This window comes from Natator depressus, chromosome 6 (genome assembly GCF_965152275.1).
Source record: "Natator depressus isolate rNatDep1 chromosome 6, rNatDep2.hap1, whole genome shotgun sequence".
Classification (NCBI taxonomy): Eukaryota; Metazoa; Chordata; order Testudines; family Cheloniidae; genus Natator; species Natator depressus.
This window is the reverse complement of record NC_134239.1, coordinates 13,965,813-13,981,298: the sequence shown is the minus strand read 5'-3', so window position 1 is coordinate 13,981,298 and position 15,486 is coordinate 13,965,813. Positions and strand designations below refer to the sequence as shown.

The 15,486-nt window shown below is 58.1% G+C and overlaps 1 protein-coding gene across 2 annotated transcripts; it reads right to left on the bottom strand.

The window, feature by feature from the left end:
* Window positions 1-1,194: 1,194 nt before the first annotated feature.
* Window positions 1,195-15,470, bottom strand: SSRP1 (structure specific recognition protein 1). Of its 2 annotated transcripts, none has more exons than XM_074954542.1 (17): window positions 15,381-15,470; window positions 14,278-14,507; window positions 12,516-12,701; window positions 10,263-10,368; window positions 9,207-9,397; window positions 8,823-9,053; window positions 8,434-8,537; window positions 7,816-7,944; window positions 7,071-7,292; window positions 6,702-6,774; window positions 6,029-6,167; window positions 5,745-5,790; window positions 3,399-3,516; window positions 2,676-2,846; window positions 2,222-2,313; window positions 1,840-2,002; window positions 1,195-1,746 (listed from the first exon to the last, which is right to left on the bottom strand). In XM_074954542.1, exons 2-17 carry the CDS (start codon window positions 14,329-14,331, stop codon window positions 1,678-1,680), a joined length of 2,094 nt encoding a protein of 697 aa, XP_074810643.1. In that variant the 5' UTR covers window positions 14,332-14,507; window positions 15,381-15,470; the 3' UTR covers window positions 1,195-1,677. The 2 variants fall into 2 exon arrangements, with proteins under 2 accessions (XP_074810643.1, XP_074810644.1); XM_074954543.1 differs by lacking the exon at window positions 15,381-15,470 and adding an exon at window positions 15,307-15,324.
* Between the last annotated feature and the right edge of the window lie 16 nt (window positions 15,471-15,486).

The following is a 15,486-nucleotide window of genomic DNA, read 5'->3' as shown; positions in this document are numbered from 1 at the left end:
TGGCGCTTGAAGAGAGGAGTTGCCATGGCTGCCTGCAGCCCTTCCTTCCCATTTACTCCTGGCAGCTGCGGAGTTCTGGTAAATAACCCACAGAAATTAGGCCAAAGGAAATGGGACCCTGGAGAATTTCCCATGGGAACCAGCTTCCATCTGCACAATTAACCTGCTGCAGCCTTGGTTATAAAAGCCACTGCCTCTGGGGCACATTCCTCTCCCTCCCACAGCACACACAGCTCTCTTCCCTCTCTGAGAGCTGCAGCCTGGCAGAAGTGCTGATTCAATTAGAGTGAGGCAGAGTGTGCCCTCTGACACACAGGTGATTGGAAGTGGAGCCAAAGACACTTTAATGGGGCACTGAGGTCCGATAATAGGCTCTAATCAGATCAGGCATCCTTCCTCCAGCTCAGATTAGTTGTCCTGGCAGCAAGGCACACCGAAGAAAGGCTTGTGATGGCTGTAATGGAGATGGATGCTGCATCCACCTGCTGGTCAGCGCCTCACACTCCTCTTCACCCACTCTCGGAGCTGGTCAGAGCTCCAGGCCCAGAAGGGATAGCGATGAGGCTCTCAGCCCTCCATGCAGCCCTAAGGGCGGCCGCTAGCAGAACCAGGTGGAGGGGAAGTTTTGGATGCCAACCAAGTGCCCACAGCTCCAGGACACTGCATCCCTCAGCAACATGCAGCTGGGAGGTACTGGGTATGTCAAGGAGGGAAGGGCTCCCCCAGCCTGGGTCACAGCAGCCCCTGCTGGCCTAGAGTTCCCTACATTAAGCCATCTTGGGAACCCTCCCAGCTTTGCTGAGGCTGGTGATGGCCCCAGCAGCCAGAGAGGGGAGGGAAGGGAGCCCCTAACACTTGGTTAAACCTCATTGCTATCGACTGCCTCCTTCATTAGGTGGCTCCCGAAGGCGCCTCATGGCCTTTAATACAATCAGGGCCACAGCTTACTGGAACGCAGTGAGATAAGGCTCTGGCCCATATTCAGCCCCATGCTGCAGGCAGAGCCGCTCCTGCTGCAATGTACGGGAAATGCGGCCGTCAGGAGGGGAGACCACAGCTGCAGAGTGGCCTCTTTCCCCCTCTGGCAAGAGGGGGCTTTGCCTGCTCTAGAGGGGAAGCTCTGTTGGCACTGGGAGATCCGTCCATCTGTCCCCTGGCCATGCTCCAACAGACAGGAGCGCCGTCCAAAGTCGCTTGGTTTTTATTCCGTCCAATTGCCGTGTGAACAGACCAGAAATACAAAAATAAACAGAACATAAAAAACACAGATGGAGCCTGACTACAGGCCAGGGGATGGACCCCTCCCAGCCAGCCAGCTCCCCCCTGCAGGGCCTGTGGGTCATGCCCCCCACTGTTTGCTGGGAGGGACTCCTGATAGGACACAGGGGGGCTCCCACAGCATGGAGAGAAAGGAGGGATGAGCCCTCTCCCCTGCTCTCTAGCACCCTCTGCTTTTATCCAGAGTTTAGCAAAGGTCCTGCAGTTCCATGGGGGAGGAGGGTCAGGGAAGGTCTGGAAGTAGGGCTGGTTCGAGCCAATGGAGGAGCCACGTCACCCCTCCAGCCCATGCCCCTGGCAGAAGGGATGAGGGAGCACTGGAAAGAGAGGGTATGTCTAGGCCTCAACTCAGTGACCTGTGCAGTCAGGAAAGGGGCAGGGCTAAAGGGAGGGGTTGCTCTAATCCGAGCCAGATGCTGAGTCCTCCATGCTGGGGGGCGTGCTAGCGATTTCCTCCTCCTCCGAGTCCTGTGGGGGGAGGGGAAGTGTGTTAACAGGAGACCACATACAGCCACAGCTGCCAATTGGGGCGGAAGCCCCTCCTGCCCCACCCGCACCTACCTCCTTCTTGTTGTCACCAGAGCTCTCCTCACTGGAGACGAACTCCTTGCTCTTGAAGCTCTCACCCAGCTGCTTGGCGGGGGACTTGGCTGGGGCCTTGGATGGTGCTGCCTTCCTCTCTGCTTTCCCCTTCCCCTGCTGCTGCTTCTTCTTGGATTTCTCTCTGTGCAGGGTGGGAGACAGCAAGCAATCAGCAGTCACCCCGAGCCCCTACTGCACTGGTGGAGGTGCCATGGGGCTGGGAGGAAATAGACAGTCCTCCACTCCTTGCGCTCCACATGGGCCACACCTTTCCCCGTCATCTCACGCCTACCCTCCAGTGAGATGGGGCCAAGGTCCTTCGTCACACACCCCAGTGTTTCCAGCAGCTCAGCCAACTCACTTCTTGGAGTTCTCAGATTTGCCCCCCTCGCTGTACTCCTTCATGGCCTTCTCATAGTCCCTCTTGGCATCTTCCGCCTTGCGATCCCACTCCTGCTACCAGAGCACAGAGTTGGTAATGACCTTCCTTGCTCACCTGCCCACAGTTTAACTTCTGATCCCCATCAGATACAAAGCTACCCCAAGCCTGCTTTGCCAGCCCCCCAAAACCAGAAGCCCATCCCCATCCCCTCCCTAAACAAGACACAGCCTCTGCCCCATGTTGGGGTGGCCTCCAAGACTCTTCCATTTGGCTCCCCAAGAATTCCCAAGCCAGGCCTACACCCAATACTACCCCTACCATCCCCAGACACAGCCCTGCCAGCCCACCCCCACACAGCCCCCTTCCTCCTCCCACAAACAACCACACCACCAAAAGAGAGTTAGAACATGCCCCGACCCCCAACCAAGGCCACCTCTTTCTTCTCCTTGGACATGCCCTTCCAGAGCTCCCCAGCCTTCTTGGACAGGTCAGTGATGCTGATGCCAGGGTGGTCTGATTTGATCTTCTCACGGCTGGCATTCAGCCACAGCATGTAGGCAGACATGGGCCTCTTTGGGGCGTTGGGGTCTTTCCCTTTCTTACTCTGGCAAGAGGAGGTGGAGGTACAGAGATAGAACAAGAAAGGGATCCATCAAGAAGTGGCTCTAGAGTTCCTTGGACCAGAAGCTCTGGCCCCCATGGCAAGGGCCCCTTGTGCCCCCCATTAACACTGGGGCAGGGCATTCGACATCCCAGCCCTTCCCCCCAGCAGCCAGACACACTCATGGGGCCCAGGCAGCACAAGACTAAGACAAGGCAGTGAAGGCCAAGGAGCCTGACGGAGCCAGCAGGGGCAGGCTGTCAGGTGAGGCTGGGGAAGCGGCACAGGGCTGAAGAGCTCCGTGGCATGGCGGGGACGGAGTCACTCACCCGCAGCTGGAGGCTGTTCAGTGTCCTAAGCTGGGGAGTAGCAGGACCTTCAGGACAGCTCCCCATCAGAGGACACTCACTCGTGGCCTCATCAGCCTCTAAGCAGTGCTCCCAAAGGCTCCATCTCCCCACAGGGTTGGCCTGTGTGCTGGAGGTAGAGGATCCCACCCCTCAGAGCCAGCGGTCGGGACCCACGCAGCCACCTCCGCCAGGGCGGAGCTCTCACCTCTGATGGCTTCTTGCGGGGCTTGCGCTCCTTCACAATCTTGGCTTTCTTGGCTGGCTTCCTCTTTTCCTCACGGTCGCTGCCACCGTCGCTACTGGCAGAGACTTCGCTGTCGAACCTGCAAGAGGGAATGGTAGCCTGGCATCAGCCCCACCCCCAAACGCCCCTGGTCCCAGGGCCGGCAGCCCCCAGCTCAGCGAGGTCAGTAGAGATCAGGCCTAGCATGGGCAGACTGCTCCAGGGGTGCTGACTGGAGGAGATAGGGCATCCCCAGTATGGCTTGGGCATGGCAACAGCTACTTCACCTGTCCCTGGAAACAGGGTGGCAAGGGGCTCTGCCAAGCACTCTGGACAGGGTACAAGGGGCACAACCAGCTCTTCCCCACACCAACTGTTCCCATCCCTGGGTGTCATCCCAGACCTGCTGGCAGCAGAACCCGAGTGGCAATGCCAAGAACATACATCCCCGCTGGAGAGACGTGGGCCCCTTTGAGCAGAGCATGGGGCACAGCACAGGCCTGCTCCCTCCAGGCCACTTCCCAGCCTCCCAGGCGACGGGTTCCCTGTTCCTGACACGGGACCCGACCTGGGACTGAGAGGGAATGTTCTGTAACATTGTTATGAACCTCATTTCATGCCTCAGTTTCCCTCTATACTTTGCACTGCTATGCAGGGGTGCAAAAAGGTTGAATCTGCTCTAAGAGCAAGAGCCACAAAGTGTGTGTGTCCCGTGGCTGGCTGGGGTGGTGAAAAGGGTTGGTGAAAACCAATCCACATCAATGGAGAATCTAGCAAGAGAGCGGGAACCCCAATGACCGGGCTGTTCACCCCTAGCAGCCATCAGCCAGGAGGAGGGAGATATTCCCCTGGCCCTCAGCTGGGAAGCAGCGCAAAGGCCCCAGCGGGAGAACAAAGGGGAAAGGAGGCTGGTGGCCAGGCCTCGGGGCTGACAAGGAGACAGAGGCCATAACAGCTTAGCTGGCTAATTGCACCAGCGCTGGCCAGGCTGGACTATGGCTCAACCTTTGACTCTCTGTGCTAACCCAAGGCCTTTCTGATCCCATGGACCAGGCGGCTAATACGCTGTTCCCCCGTGCCTGGGAAGACTGCTGATGTCGCTGCAGATATCACTGACAGCACGGCGCCCCGAAGGGGGACGGTACAAACCTCCCGCAGGGGTCTGGCTTGGCTGGATTTGCTGCAGGGAGCCACAGAGAGAGACAGGGATCGCTGGGGCCCCAAGGCCCAGTTTGGGAGTCCTGGAGGCCATGGCCTGCCCCTGTGCGGGTCCTTGGGGCCTAGCACACTGAAGGGGTCACTCCCAAGGAACTGGTTATAGGCTGGGCATGGACTGGACACTGTATCTGTGACACCATCCCACAGCCCAGTGGATCTCGGTGGTGGGAAATCTTCGCCAGAGTTCTCCCTGTTGCCATTTGCTCCCATCATGCCCTGAGTAGCACCCACAGATTCCTGGTCCTCCAAGGTCGAGGATTCACAGCTGTACAACGTCTACCCACAGTTATTGCTGTTCCATGCTATAGAGGCATCTTCCCCATTAGGCAGTCCCCTCAGCCCCGATTGTTTCTGTGACTGCCAGCAGTGTTCCCTCTGGCAGGCGTGCCAACTGCACTGCTCCAGCTCATTCCAGAGCACAGATCTCTGCAAGCAGCAGAGGCCAAAACCTAGTGCATATCCTCTGCTCTGAAACCACCCTGCCTCATTCAGGGAGCCTATTATTTGTATTGTGGTCGCACCAGTCAGAGATCAGGGCCCCACTGTGCAAGACGCTGTACAGGCACATAGCAAGAAGACAGTCCCTGCCCCAGACAATCTAAGCAGCCCATTGATTTCAGACAGTTGTACAACCCAACACTGAGATGCAGCCACCTCAGAGGAGAAAGGCAGAAACTGTTTAACAGCTCAGGACAGGAAGAGAAGAACCCCACGTTCAACTGGGGCTACAGGGCAATTTAGGCCAACAGAAGGGTTGATGGCTGGCCACTGAGCCTAATGGCCTTAACCCTGTGAAAAGGGCCAGGGAGACAAAAACCTCAGACAGCACCACCAGGCCACCTAGCACACTGGAGCACTGGCAGAGGTGACAGTGCCTCCTGCTGAGCCATCTGCTCTGGAGACCCCACGAAGGCAGAGCGCCCTGTACTGAGCCACTCACTGCGCATGGCACCCCATAGCACCAGAGGGAGGCCAGCACTGATGGCACTACATGTACAAAGTCCTGCCCCTGTGGCCCCCGTGCGGAGAGTTCCCATCTGAGAATGGGCCAATCAAAGGGCGAGGTCACAGCCCGAAAGCCCCATGCCAGGCAGCCCGTCCCCTACTCACTCTTCTGCTACATCCTCGTCCTCCTCCCCCGGGTTAAATGACTCATCTGGAAGGAAAAGGAATGCACTGGTCATTCTCCCCCTCTGGGTGGGGGGCGGGGCAGGAGAGGGGGATGGGGATGGCAACAGCCATGGGGAAAGGGCTGAGTAAAGAGCATGGGAATGTTTCTCTAACCCCAGCTGGGGGCAGATCTCTCAGCCATGGGGAGGAGCCCCAAACACTGGACAGACAGGGCAGATCTCACAGCCAGGGGGAGGAGCCCCAGGCACAGGGGCACGTCTCACCAGTCTCCTCCCCAGACTCATCACTGCTGTCATCAGCATTCTCCTCCCGGATCTTTCCCTCCTCCTTCATCCTCTCCAGGTAGGCATCATGCTGGTCCTCATCAGAGTCAGCGTATTCATCATAGCTCTGTGGCATTGACTGCAAGGGGAGGTCATGTGAGTGCCACTCTCCACCCCTCCCACCTCAGCAGAGGGGAAGGGCAGACACCACCCCCCACCCCAAGTGTGCAGAAAACTGAGAACTACAACTCCCAACATGCTCCTGGGTACACCCCCCACTCCAGGAAAGGATCCCCAGCACTTCCAGCACAGGCTGCATGCAGGGACCAGAGGAGTGGTGTTAACCGGGTTAGGTGGGGCCCACTTGGCAAGGAGATCGGGGGGGAAGGCATGGCCCCCCTCTTCCCTCCCATGGCTCATGCGGGGTTACTGTGATTAGTAGAGAGCACCACAGCCATGCAGAGGAGACCTGCACCAGGAGGAGGGGAAATCGCACGGACCTTTTTCTTCTACAAGGGCAAGGAGAGAAGAGAAAGTGAGGAGGCAGAATCTGCAGGGAAAGAGAGAGAGAAAGAACCCCTGCCTTCACCCAGCCCCCCCCAGAGGCTATGGGGCTCCTGGTTGGGATGGGACAGGGGACTCAGCAAGTGCCCCCCCCCCCCACTGCAGGTACCTCCTTGTGGCCTCGGTTCTTGATGTTCAGCTTCTTGGCGTTGACAAAGTCAAACAGCTTCCCGTACTCCTCCCTGCAGGTGGGCAACAGAAGGGAGACGGGGTCACGGAGAGGCGAAGTCTAACGCTCCCCCAACCATGAGCGAGCGAGAGGGCAGTGCACGGTGATGGCGTGGAGAATGGCAGCCCCCTGCACCGCCAGGCTGTGGTGCCAAAGGCTTCCCCGGGCTGAGTGAGGAGCAGGATACCAGTGCAGGCTGTGAGAGGGTGGCGGCGGCCCAGGAGAACAGACGGGGCAATAGGCAGTACAGCCATGGGTACAGAGGGCAGAGAGCAGACAGCAGCTGCTTGGGCGGGGGTTCATCCTCACCTCTCTATGCTGCTGAAGGTGTACTGCGTGCCCTGCTTGGTCTCGATCTCGAAGTCGAAGGAGCGGGTGGTGGTGGTGCCACGGGCAAAGTTGACGAAGGAGATCTCATCAAAGCGAATGTGCACCGGGGGCTTGTGCACATAGATGAAGCCACGCTCCAGTGGGTAGAGCAGCCCCGAGCTGGCCTTGTAGGAGCAGGTGATGCATTGGGCTCCCGAGTGCCTTGGGGGAGGGGGGGAGGAGGGAGACAAAGTGGGGGTTACACCAGCAAGGCTTCCTTGCACAGACGCTCCCCCAGGGGACAGCAGCCAATGGGGGGCGGAATAAAGGGATGAGTATCTGTCACACTCTGAAGCACAACTCTTCTCCCACCCACCACTGGGAACTCCCAGCCACAGGATGGGGAAAAAGCCCACCAGAGCCAGGTGTGTAGGGACGGGACCTCAGATCAGAGCCATTTCTAAACATTTAATTAGCAACAGACTCTGTATCCCATTCCCTGCCACCCGAGCTAGCCAGACCAGAATCGCAGCTGGTGCCCCCTAGAGATGAAAGGGCCCATATTCGATTCCCCACCCAAGACAATCTCCCACCTGGGACCAGATTGGAGCCAGAGCCTGTTAGAAGGAAAAGTCCCCGTGTCCCATTCACCACCCCCTGAGTTAGACATTACCCATGCCCTGGAACAGGAGACCCCTAGAGGGGAAGGACCCACGTCCCACTCCCCTGCGCGCTGTGTGCTCACCCCTGGAAGTTGCCGGGCACAGTGATCTTGCGGTTCACCAGCGCTTTCATGACCCGACTGACCATCTCATAGAGTGAGCCGGACATGTTCTTGGTGAGTCGGCCCTCAAAGCGCTTCTCTACCTCATCCCTACAGCATGGGGAGAATGGCAGCATGAGGACAGAAGGCAGGAGAGAGCCCAACACCAGCAGGAACAACACGCAGGAGCTCCCATGCCAACTGAGAGAGACAGCATGCCCTCAGGACCCAGAAATGAGAGGGCCACCAAGGAGGACAATGCATAATCCTCGGGCAACCTCTTCTCCTAGGAGTAGATGCTAACCCCCGCCCAAGGCTTGGAAGTGAGTCAGTCCGGATGGGGATGGCCAGACACTCATGCCAGGCAATGGCTGGGAGTCCACATGAGATTGGAGGGATCCTGCCAGGAGCATGGCAAGGCTAGTAGAAGATGGGGGGTCTTACCAGGGGGCAGAGCCAGGATGGCAGGAGTGGGAAGAAGAGAGGGGGTCAGGCCAGGGCACAGGGCAGGGCCAGGCTGGCAGGAGCAGAGGGATCCTGTGAGCGTATGGGGCTGGGGGCAGGGCCAGACTGGCGGAGGAGGAAAGAAAGGCCACTCACTCATTCATGTTAAGCGTCAGGGAGATGTCCTCGTCTTTGGAGAAGAGCAGGATCAGGAAGTGGTAGCGTGTCTGGCCCTGCTTGATCGGAGGGTCTAGGCTGATCTGGAAAGGAAGCCAAGGATATGGACAGGTGAGGGATCCCAGAACCTCCAAGGGCTCTCCTCCATTCCAGCCTGCTCCCACCTTCATGCAACATCCCTCCCAAGTACTGAAGGGCAGTCCCTGTCCCCCCCCCGAGTTCTCAGCCCCCAACACAAGTAGCTGGTCTGGGCCTTCTGATCCGCTGGCTATCCCACCCCCCCAGGCACACTGGAATGGGATCTATCAGTCCCCCCATTCCCCTCAAATGCAGTGGGGGATCTGCCAGCTCCCTGCCCCCCTCCTCACCACAAAGAACATCTGGCGCTGGTCCTTATGGGGCAGCAAGAAGAGACGCAGCACGGTGGTGTAGGGGATCTTGTAGTCAAAAGTCTTGCCGTGCAGGTGCAAGAAGGTGGGGTAGATGCGAATATCATAGCGGCCGCGTGGTGTCAGGCACTGCAGCTCCCGGAAGATGCAGATGGCATCCCCAGTTGCCTGGATCACGTCCGCCTTGGACAGCACATTCTGGGCAAAGGCCTAAGGGTGGGGGAGGATGGGGGGCTTTATTCCGGACAGCTGTATGCAGCCCCCCATAACCCCCCAAGCACCTTCACACAGGCCACAACCCCATCCCCCATGAACTCCCACCTCCACGTCGGCCACACCACCCCTACCCCGGCCCACACGCACCTCCACAGGATCCAAGCCATCCTCCTGAGTGGGCGGCACGTAGAAGCGGACCTCCATGAGCGACACCTCGGCGTCGTCATTCTGGTGGAACTCCAGCGTCACCTCATTCTTGCCCGTGGTGCACTGGGACACATTGCTGAGCGGGATCTCGAACACGGGCTGCTCCCCGATGTCAAACGACAGGAGCTGGCCTGCGGGGAGGGGGACCCGGTGAGTCAGCAGGAGGCAATGGAGCACCTCCCACAGCCAGCTGCTCCTCCCTTCAGACAGCCTCCGCACTCAGCAGCCCAGATGGCAAGGACAGGGCTGAGCACCTTAGAGCTGCTCATAGCTGGTACTGAGCAGACAGGAGCAACTCAGAGCTCCCCACAACACAGCGCCCCCTGCAGGAGAAGGTGGAGCTACAAACTACTCCCTCTCTGCAGCACACTGAGCCATCCACTCCCAACACTAGTCCCCAAATCCGAGTCACTGCAGGAGCTGTGCTCCTCTCCCTGTTATACACCCCTCTTCTCCCAGAGCTGGTCTTCACCGGAGGCTTAACTCCAGCTCAGTCACAGGTTCTTCCCCAAAGTGCTTTGTGTTCACACAGCCACATGCCGCAGGCGGCTGTCAACACGTACTGCTGCCCCGAGGTAGATGCAGTCAAGAAACAAAGCCACAGGCGCTCACACCCACTGAGACATGAGATCCTCCAATCCCTTCCCATCAGCCCCCTGACCGGAAATGGACTGTCTGCTTCTGCTCAGCTCTCCGTTTGCAGCCTCTCCACTTGCCTCCATCTGGTAGAGGAGGAGGCCAGCTAACCTGCCCAGGGATGAGCATCCAGGGCAGGCAGACAAGTCGTCCCCAATGCCCCGTGAATACGAGCAGAGTGACACAAGGAGTTGTGGTGCTATGAACCTGGAGCTAGCTCTATTGCTTGCCAGGACCAGATACAGTGCCAGCACAGGTGTGGAGTGTGAAAGCAGGGTAAATGCACTGTCATGGGTTAGGCTACCACAGGTAAACATGTCCCAAGCTTCACAAGCAGCGAAGACATAGCCCCAGAGTCACCTCCAAACTTCACAGTCCCCCAGTTCCAGCCCTTCACACACAGATCCTTCTCCGCCAGCTCCAGATGATAATGGGACTTGAAGAATTCTGACAGCTTGTCAAACTCCTGAGTGGGAAGTAGAGAACAGCCATCAGAAGCCACCATAACCTAGCAGCCTGAGACGTGATTCCTGGGCTCCTTCCCTCCCAGAGAGGCCCGGCCACTGCTACTACCCCACAGCTCCCCCTTGGTAACAAACAGCACCAGCGGGGAGCTCCAGCGCTCTCCCATCTAGGATGGCTCGCTGCAACACACAGCATGTGCCAGGAAGCAAGTGAGCTGGGGAAAGAATCAGTCACTAGGAGAACTACGACCACAGAGCTAAGGGAGAGCAAACAGGAGTTACCAGCCCTGCATCTTTGCTGGATGCTCACGTGGAGCTGAAACCTCTCGGAGGGATACACCCACTACATGACTGGCACCTGCAGAGGAGTCAGCCAGAGTCTCCAGCTGATCAGAGCAGCTGCAGCCAAAGCAGGGACACTTACATGTTCAAAGAACTCCCTGCAGTTTGACTGGACTTTTTCTACCTGGTGCTGATGGGCTGTTTGTTCCAGCCCTCCCACTCGCCCAAGTTCCCTTTAAGCTGTGTGACCGTGCAGCAGCCTATTAAGTGCTGCGCAGGCACTCAGGGCTGTGGTGGGGAGAGATTCCTCTCCCACAGCCCCGGACGCAACCCAGCCCGGCTACAGACCTGCCACGGTCAGGGAAGAAGTGCCCCTCCCCCAGCCAAAATCCAGCCCCAGCCTGGACCTGCCACAGCCATGAGAGGCACCCCTCCCCCCCAGCCCAGGTGCTGCTGAGGGGAGAGAGAGCTGGGGGGAGTCCTTTCTCCCCGCCATAGCCTCAGGACAGCCTGCACCCCAAGCCCCTCATCCCCAGCGCCGTCCCTTTAGTATGGTGAACCGGGACAACTGTTCCAGGCCCCACACTTCAGTGTGTGTGGGTCGTGCGGGGGGCGATAGGCTGGCCCAGGAGGGGTGGGGTTAGAGGGCCCAGGCCACCCCAGGAGGTTAGCAGGGGGGCCTGGCGCCGGCAGCGGGGGTCGGGCCCGCACTCGCCAGCAGGAAGCGCGCGTTGTATTTCTTTTTCTTGCTCGCCTGCTGCCACCATCCTAGTGCTGCCGGAACAAGCCAGGGCCAGGCTGACCCCATCCATTGCCCTTCTACCCCGGACCCCTCCCTTTTGCAGGATCCCCTAGCACAGGTGCCACCCTGTGACTCTGCATCATCCCTCGCCCCGCAGCACTGGTGTCCCCTCCCCACACCAGATTTCACCTTATAAAAAATGTTAAGGGGGGGCCCATACAGGCTGATTTGTCCCAGGCCCCACACCCCACTAGGGATGGCCCTGCCAGAGACCACACCCACAGCTGGAACCCTCACCTCCCCCCACAACCCTCTGCCCCAGCCCTGAGCCCCACCCCAGAGACCGCACCCTAACCCTTTGCCCCAGCCCTGAGCCCCCTCCCATACTCCAAACTCCTTGGCCCCACCCCACCACATGAATTTTGTTTGTGCCACACATCACCTCCATATTGGTGCACATAACAAAATTCATTCCACACATAAGTGGGAAAAATTAGAGGGAACACTGCCCCTCGCTCACAGTCTCTTCACTGAAATTTCCCTCAATACCTGTTCCATTCTCTCCCCCCATTCCCTTCGGCTGATCCCCTCCTAACTACACCCACCAGGAAAGAACACCAGGGCACTAACAAGACACTTGCTGCCATCACACAGTTCACTGGGCTTGTGCGTTCCACTCCCACTCCCGACCCAGTGTCTGTCTGGTCTATTTAGACTAAATTCTTCAGGGCGGAGACTATCTACTACTCTGTACAGAGCCTAGGGCAATGGGACCCATTTTCAGCTGACCCTTAGGCACTACCATAATAAACACAATTAATTGAAAAAGACTCCTAGGAGAGAGCCTGGAAGCTAAAACTCATGGCAAACGGTTTGGGCCAAGAACAGGATCCTTACGGCAGGACGAGAGAGGTGTTTACACAGAGCCACATGGGATCCAGGGCTCGTGAGCATGTGGGCTGCACTGAGGCACTAATGCCACGGGCAAATCCGGGAGGTTGCCAAGCAATTGTCACCTTGTAGCTGGTTGGGGATGCCCACCCACATAAATTCCCCCTGGGAGTCCTGACACGCAGTGGGGTGGGAGCTTCTAGGAGGGGGAGTCAGCCAGGCCAAAGGTCTCACCGATTCCCTGAAGCCGTCATACTTGTAGACGTGTCCATTCTTGGTGAGCAGCTTGAGGCCGTGGCCTAGTGCCACACGGCGCCAGATGCCCTCTGCTAGCTCTGAGGCCTGGATGTTGTCCACCTTGCCTGTCTTGCTGTTCTTGAAGATGACACCCTGGCGGCTCAGCCGCAGCCGCCCATCATTCTGACAGAGAGAGATGGGTTGGTAGGGGGCACAGGGACAACACGCTGGCAAGAACAACAGTGGTGACACTCTGGAATGGTGTCAAAGAATACACCCGGAACCCCACATCAGCCAGTCACACCCTTCCTCTTCCAGGGAAAAGGCTACTTAACACCCACCCCCATGCACTTAAAACAGAGACCCCACCATCTCTCCTCTCCCACACGGGGTGCACTCACCCCATATCCAACTAACACCACCCCAAACACACTCCCTCACCCGCATGCAAGCTTCACTCCAAGATTCCCCCCTCCAACTACCCCCATATGCATCACAGGGCCATAGCACCAGCTCTGCAGTTTAAGTCAGCCAGAGTGGCACAATAAAGCCTGTATTCGCTTTAGCTTGAGGACTGACTGGCCACTTAGGAACAATAGCCCAATCAAGGGCATTTCTCATATGTAGGGACAACATTCCCCAGTGTAACCATCACTACCAACAGCCAAAGATTTGGATTTCTTGGCATGGAAACCGACTCATTTATGAAGCTCAGGGCACCATGCACCTTCACTGTAAATTGGCAATGATTAGGGGTTTGGAACGGGTCCCATATGAGGAGAGATTAAAGAGGCTAGGACTTTTCAGCTTGAAAAAGGGGGGATATGATAGAGCTATATAAAATCAAGAGTGGTGTGGAGAAAGTGAATAAGGAAAAATTATTTACTTGTTCCCATAATATAAGAACTAGGGGCCATCAAATGAAATTAATGGGTAGCAGGTTTAAAACAAATAAAAGGAAGTTCTTCACACAGTGCACAGCCAACCTGTGGAACTCCTTGCCTGAGGAGGTTGTGAAGGCTAGGAATATAACAGGGTTTAAAAGAGAACTGGATAAATTCATGGAGGTTAGGTCCATTAATGGCTATTAGCCAGGATGGGTAAGGAATGGTGTCCCTAGCCTCTGTTTGTCAGAGGGTGGAGATGGATGGCAGGAGAGAGATCACTTGAACACTCATGTCTGGGAATAAACAGGATCTTGCATTGCATTTTCTGAAAGGCTCCCAAGTTTCAGCCATTCAGGCTAGGCCACACATCAGTTCCCACAGCACTTGGTGACATCGTGCAAGAGTTTAGAACGAAATGCAAGGAGTCTGCTCCCTGAAGTCCAAAGGGCTGTGAACTTCAGTCAGCTGAGTGTTACCTACCAGAGCAGGAATGCAGCCAGGACACTGGTGCTAACTCCCCAACACCCAGGAAAGTGTCACTGGATCTTTAATACCTACAGGGATCTGGCCATGTTTTGTCTCATCCCAGCTCCCCTAGCATGCTGCTTGATCTGTGGGCTCTGTAATGACTCAGGGGAAAAGCACACACCCCTCCCCCAAGTCACTTACAGCTTCTAGGTTTTACTTTGGGGTGGCACTCCAGCCGTGACACCACTTAGCTTGAGAGCTGTAATGAAATCAGAACCATGGTTCAGCACCTTCTCTCAGCCCTAGACACACCACTCAACCAGCCACAATAACGACACCTTCCCAGACTCTGTGCTTCCCACCCCCAGGAAGGCATGGCTTTCCAGGCTTCTTGCGTCTCTCACCATGGACCCCTTCACCTCCTGGTATATTTCGTTGAACTCCAGCGTGTCCGCCATGATGGCCCCTCCCCACCTCGCCCACTCTGGTGGGGTCCGTCTCCCAGCAACCGGTTTGGGAGAGCTTTGGAGACTAGGTTCAGTCAGGGAGCTCTCCAGAGATGATGAAGTTCTTCAGTCCCCTCCCAAGTCCCACATGCCCAGAGTAGCACAGGGGGGAAGAAGCCGCGAAGCACCTGGGGAGAAAGGAGAGAGATGACTCCACCAGCAGATGAGGCCCAGCAGGGACCCAGCTCAGGAACCCCCAGAGACTGAACCCATGGGGTAGCCATAGAGTAGATACAGGGGCTGGCTCCCATCCAACCAGCGAGCCTCACCCAGCCGGGCCTGGGCAGTTGGAGAGCATTACAGAGGTCTCCAGGGGCTGGAGGCTGAGCCCCAGCAGAAGGATCACACAGAACCCTCCCCATCCCTGGCTTCACCCCGCCACCAGACCCTCCTAGAGACCAATCCCCTCCCTGTCCCCCCCAACCCCAACACACACCCCACCCTGCGCCAACCCCACCCCCAGACACCGACCCTCCCCACTTCCCCTCCCTGCCCTGGAACCCCCTGCCCCCCCCGACCCCAACACCACACCCCACCCCCAGACACCGACCCTCCCCACATCCCCTCCTTGTCCCAGAACCCCCTGCCCCCCCCGACCCCAGCACCAACACACACCCCATCCTGCGCCAACCCCACCCCCAGACACCGACCCTCCCCACATCCCCTCCCTGCCCTGGAACCCCCTGCCCCCCCCCGACCCCAACCCCACACCCCACCCTGCGCCAACCCCACCCCCAGACACCGACCCTCCCCACATCCCCTCCCTGCCCCGGAACCCCCTGCCCCGGAACCCCCTGCCCCCCACTTCCCCTCCCTGCCCCGGAACCCCAACACACACCCCACCCTGCGCCAACCCCATCCCCAGACACCGACCCTCCCCACTTCCCCTCCCTGCCCCGGAACCCCCTGCCCCGGGCACTGACCCACCTCTGCCCCAGGTACCCGTACCCGTACCCGTACCCCCACCCCCCGGAGCGAGTTCCCGCCTGCGCAGCACGAACCTCATGCAGAGCTTCCCTCCTCACCGGAAACCTCCCTCCCTCCACCTTCCGGCCCGCGCTACCATAGAGACGCCGGCCATGAAGGGCGCCTCGCGCGTGCGCACTG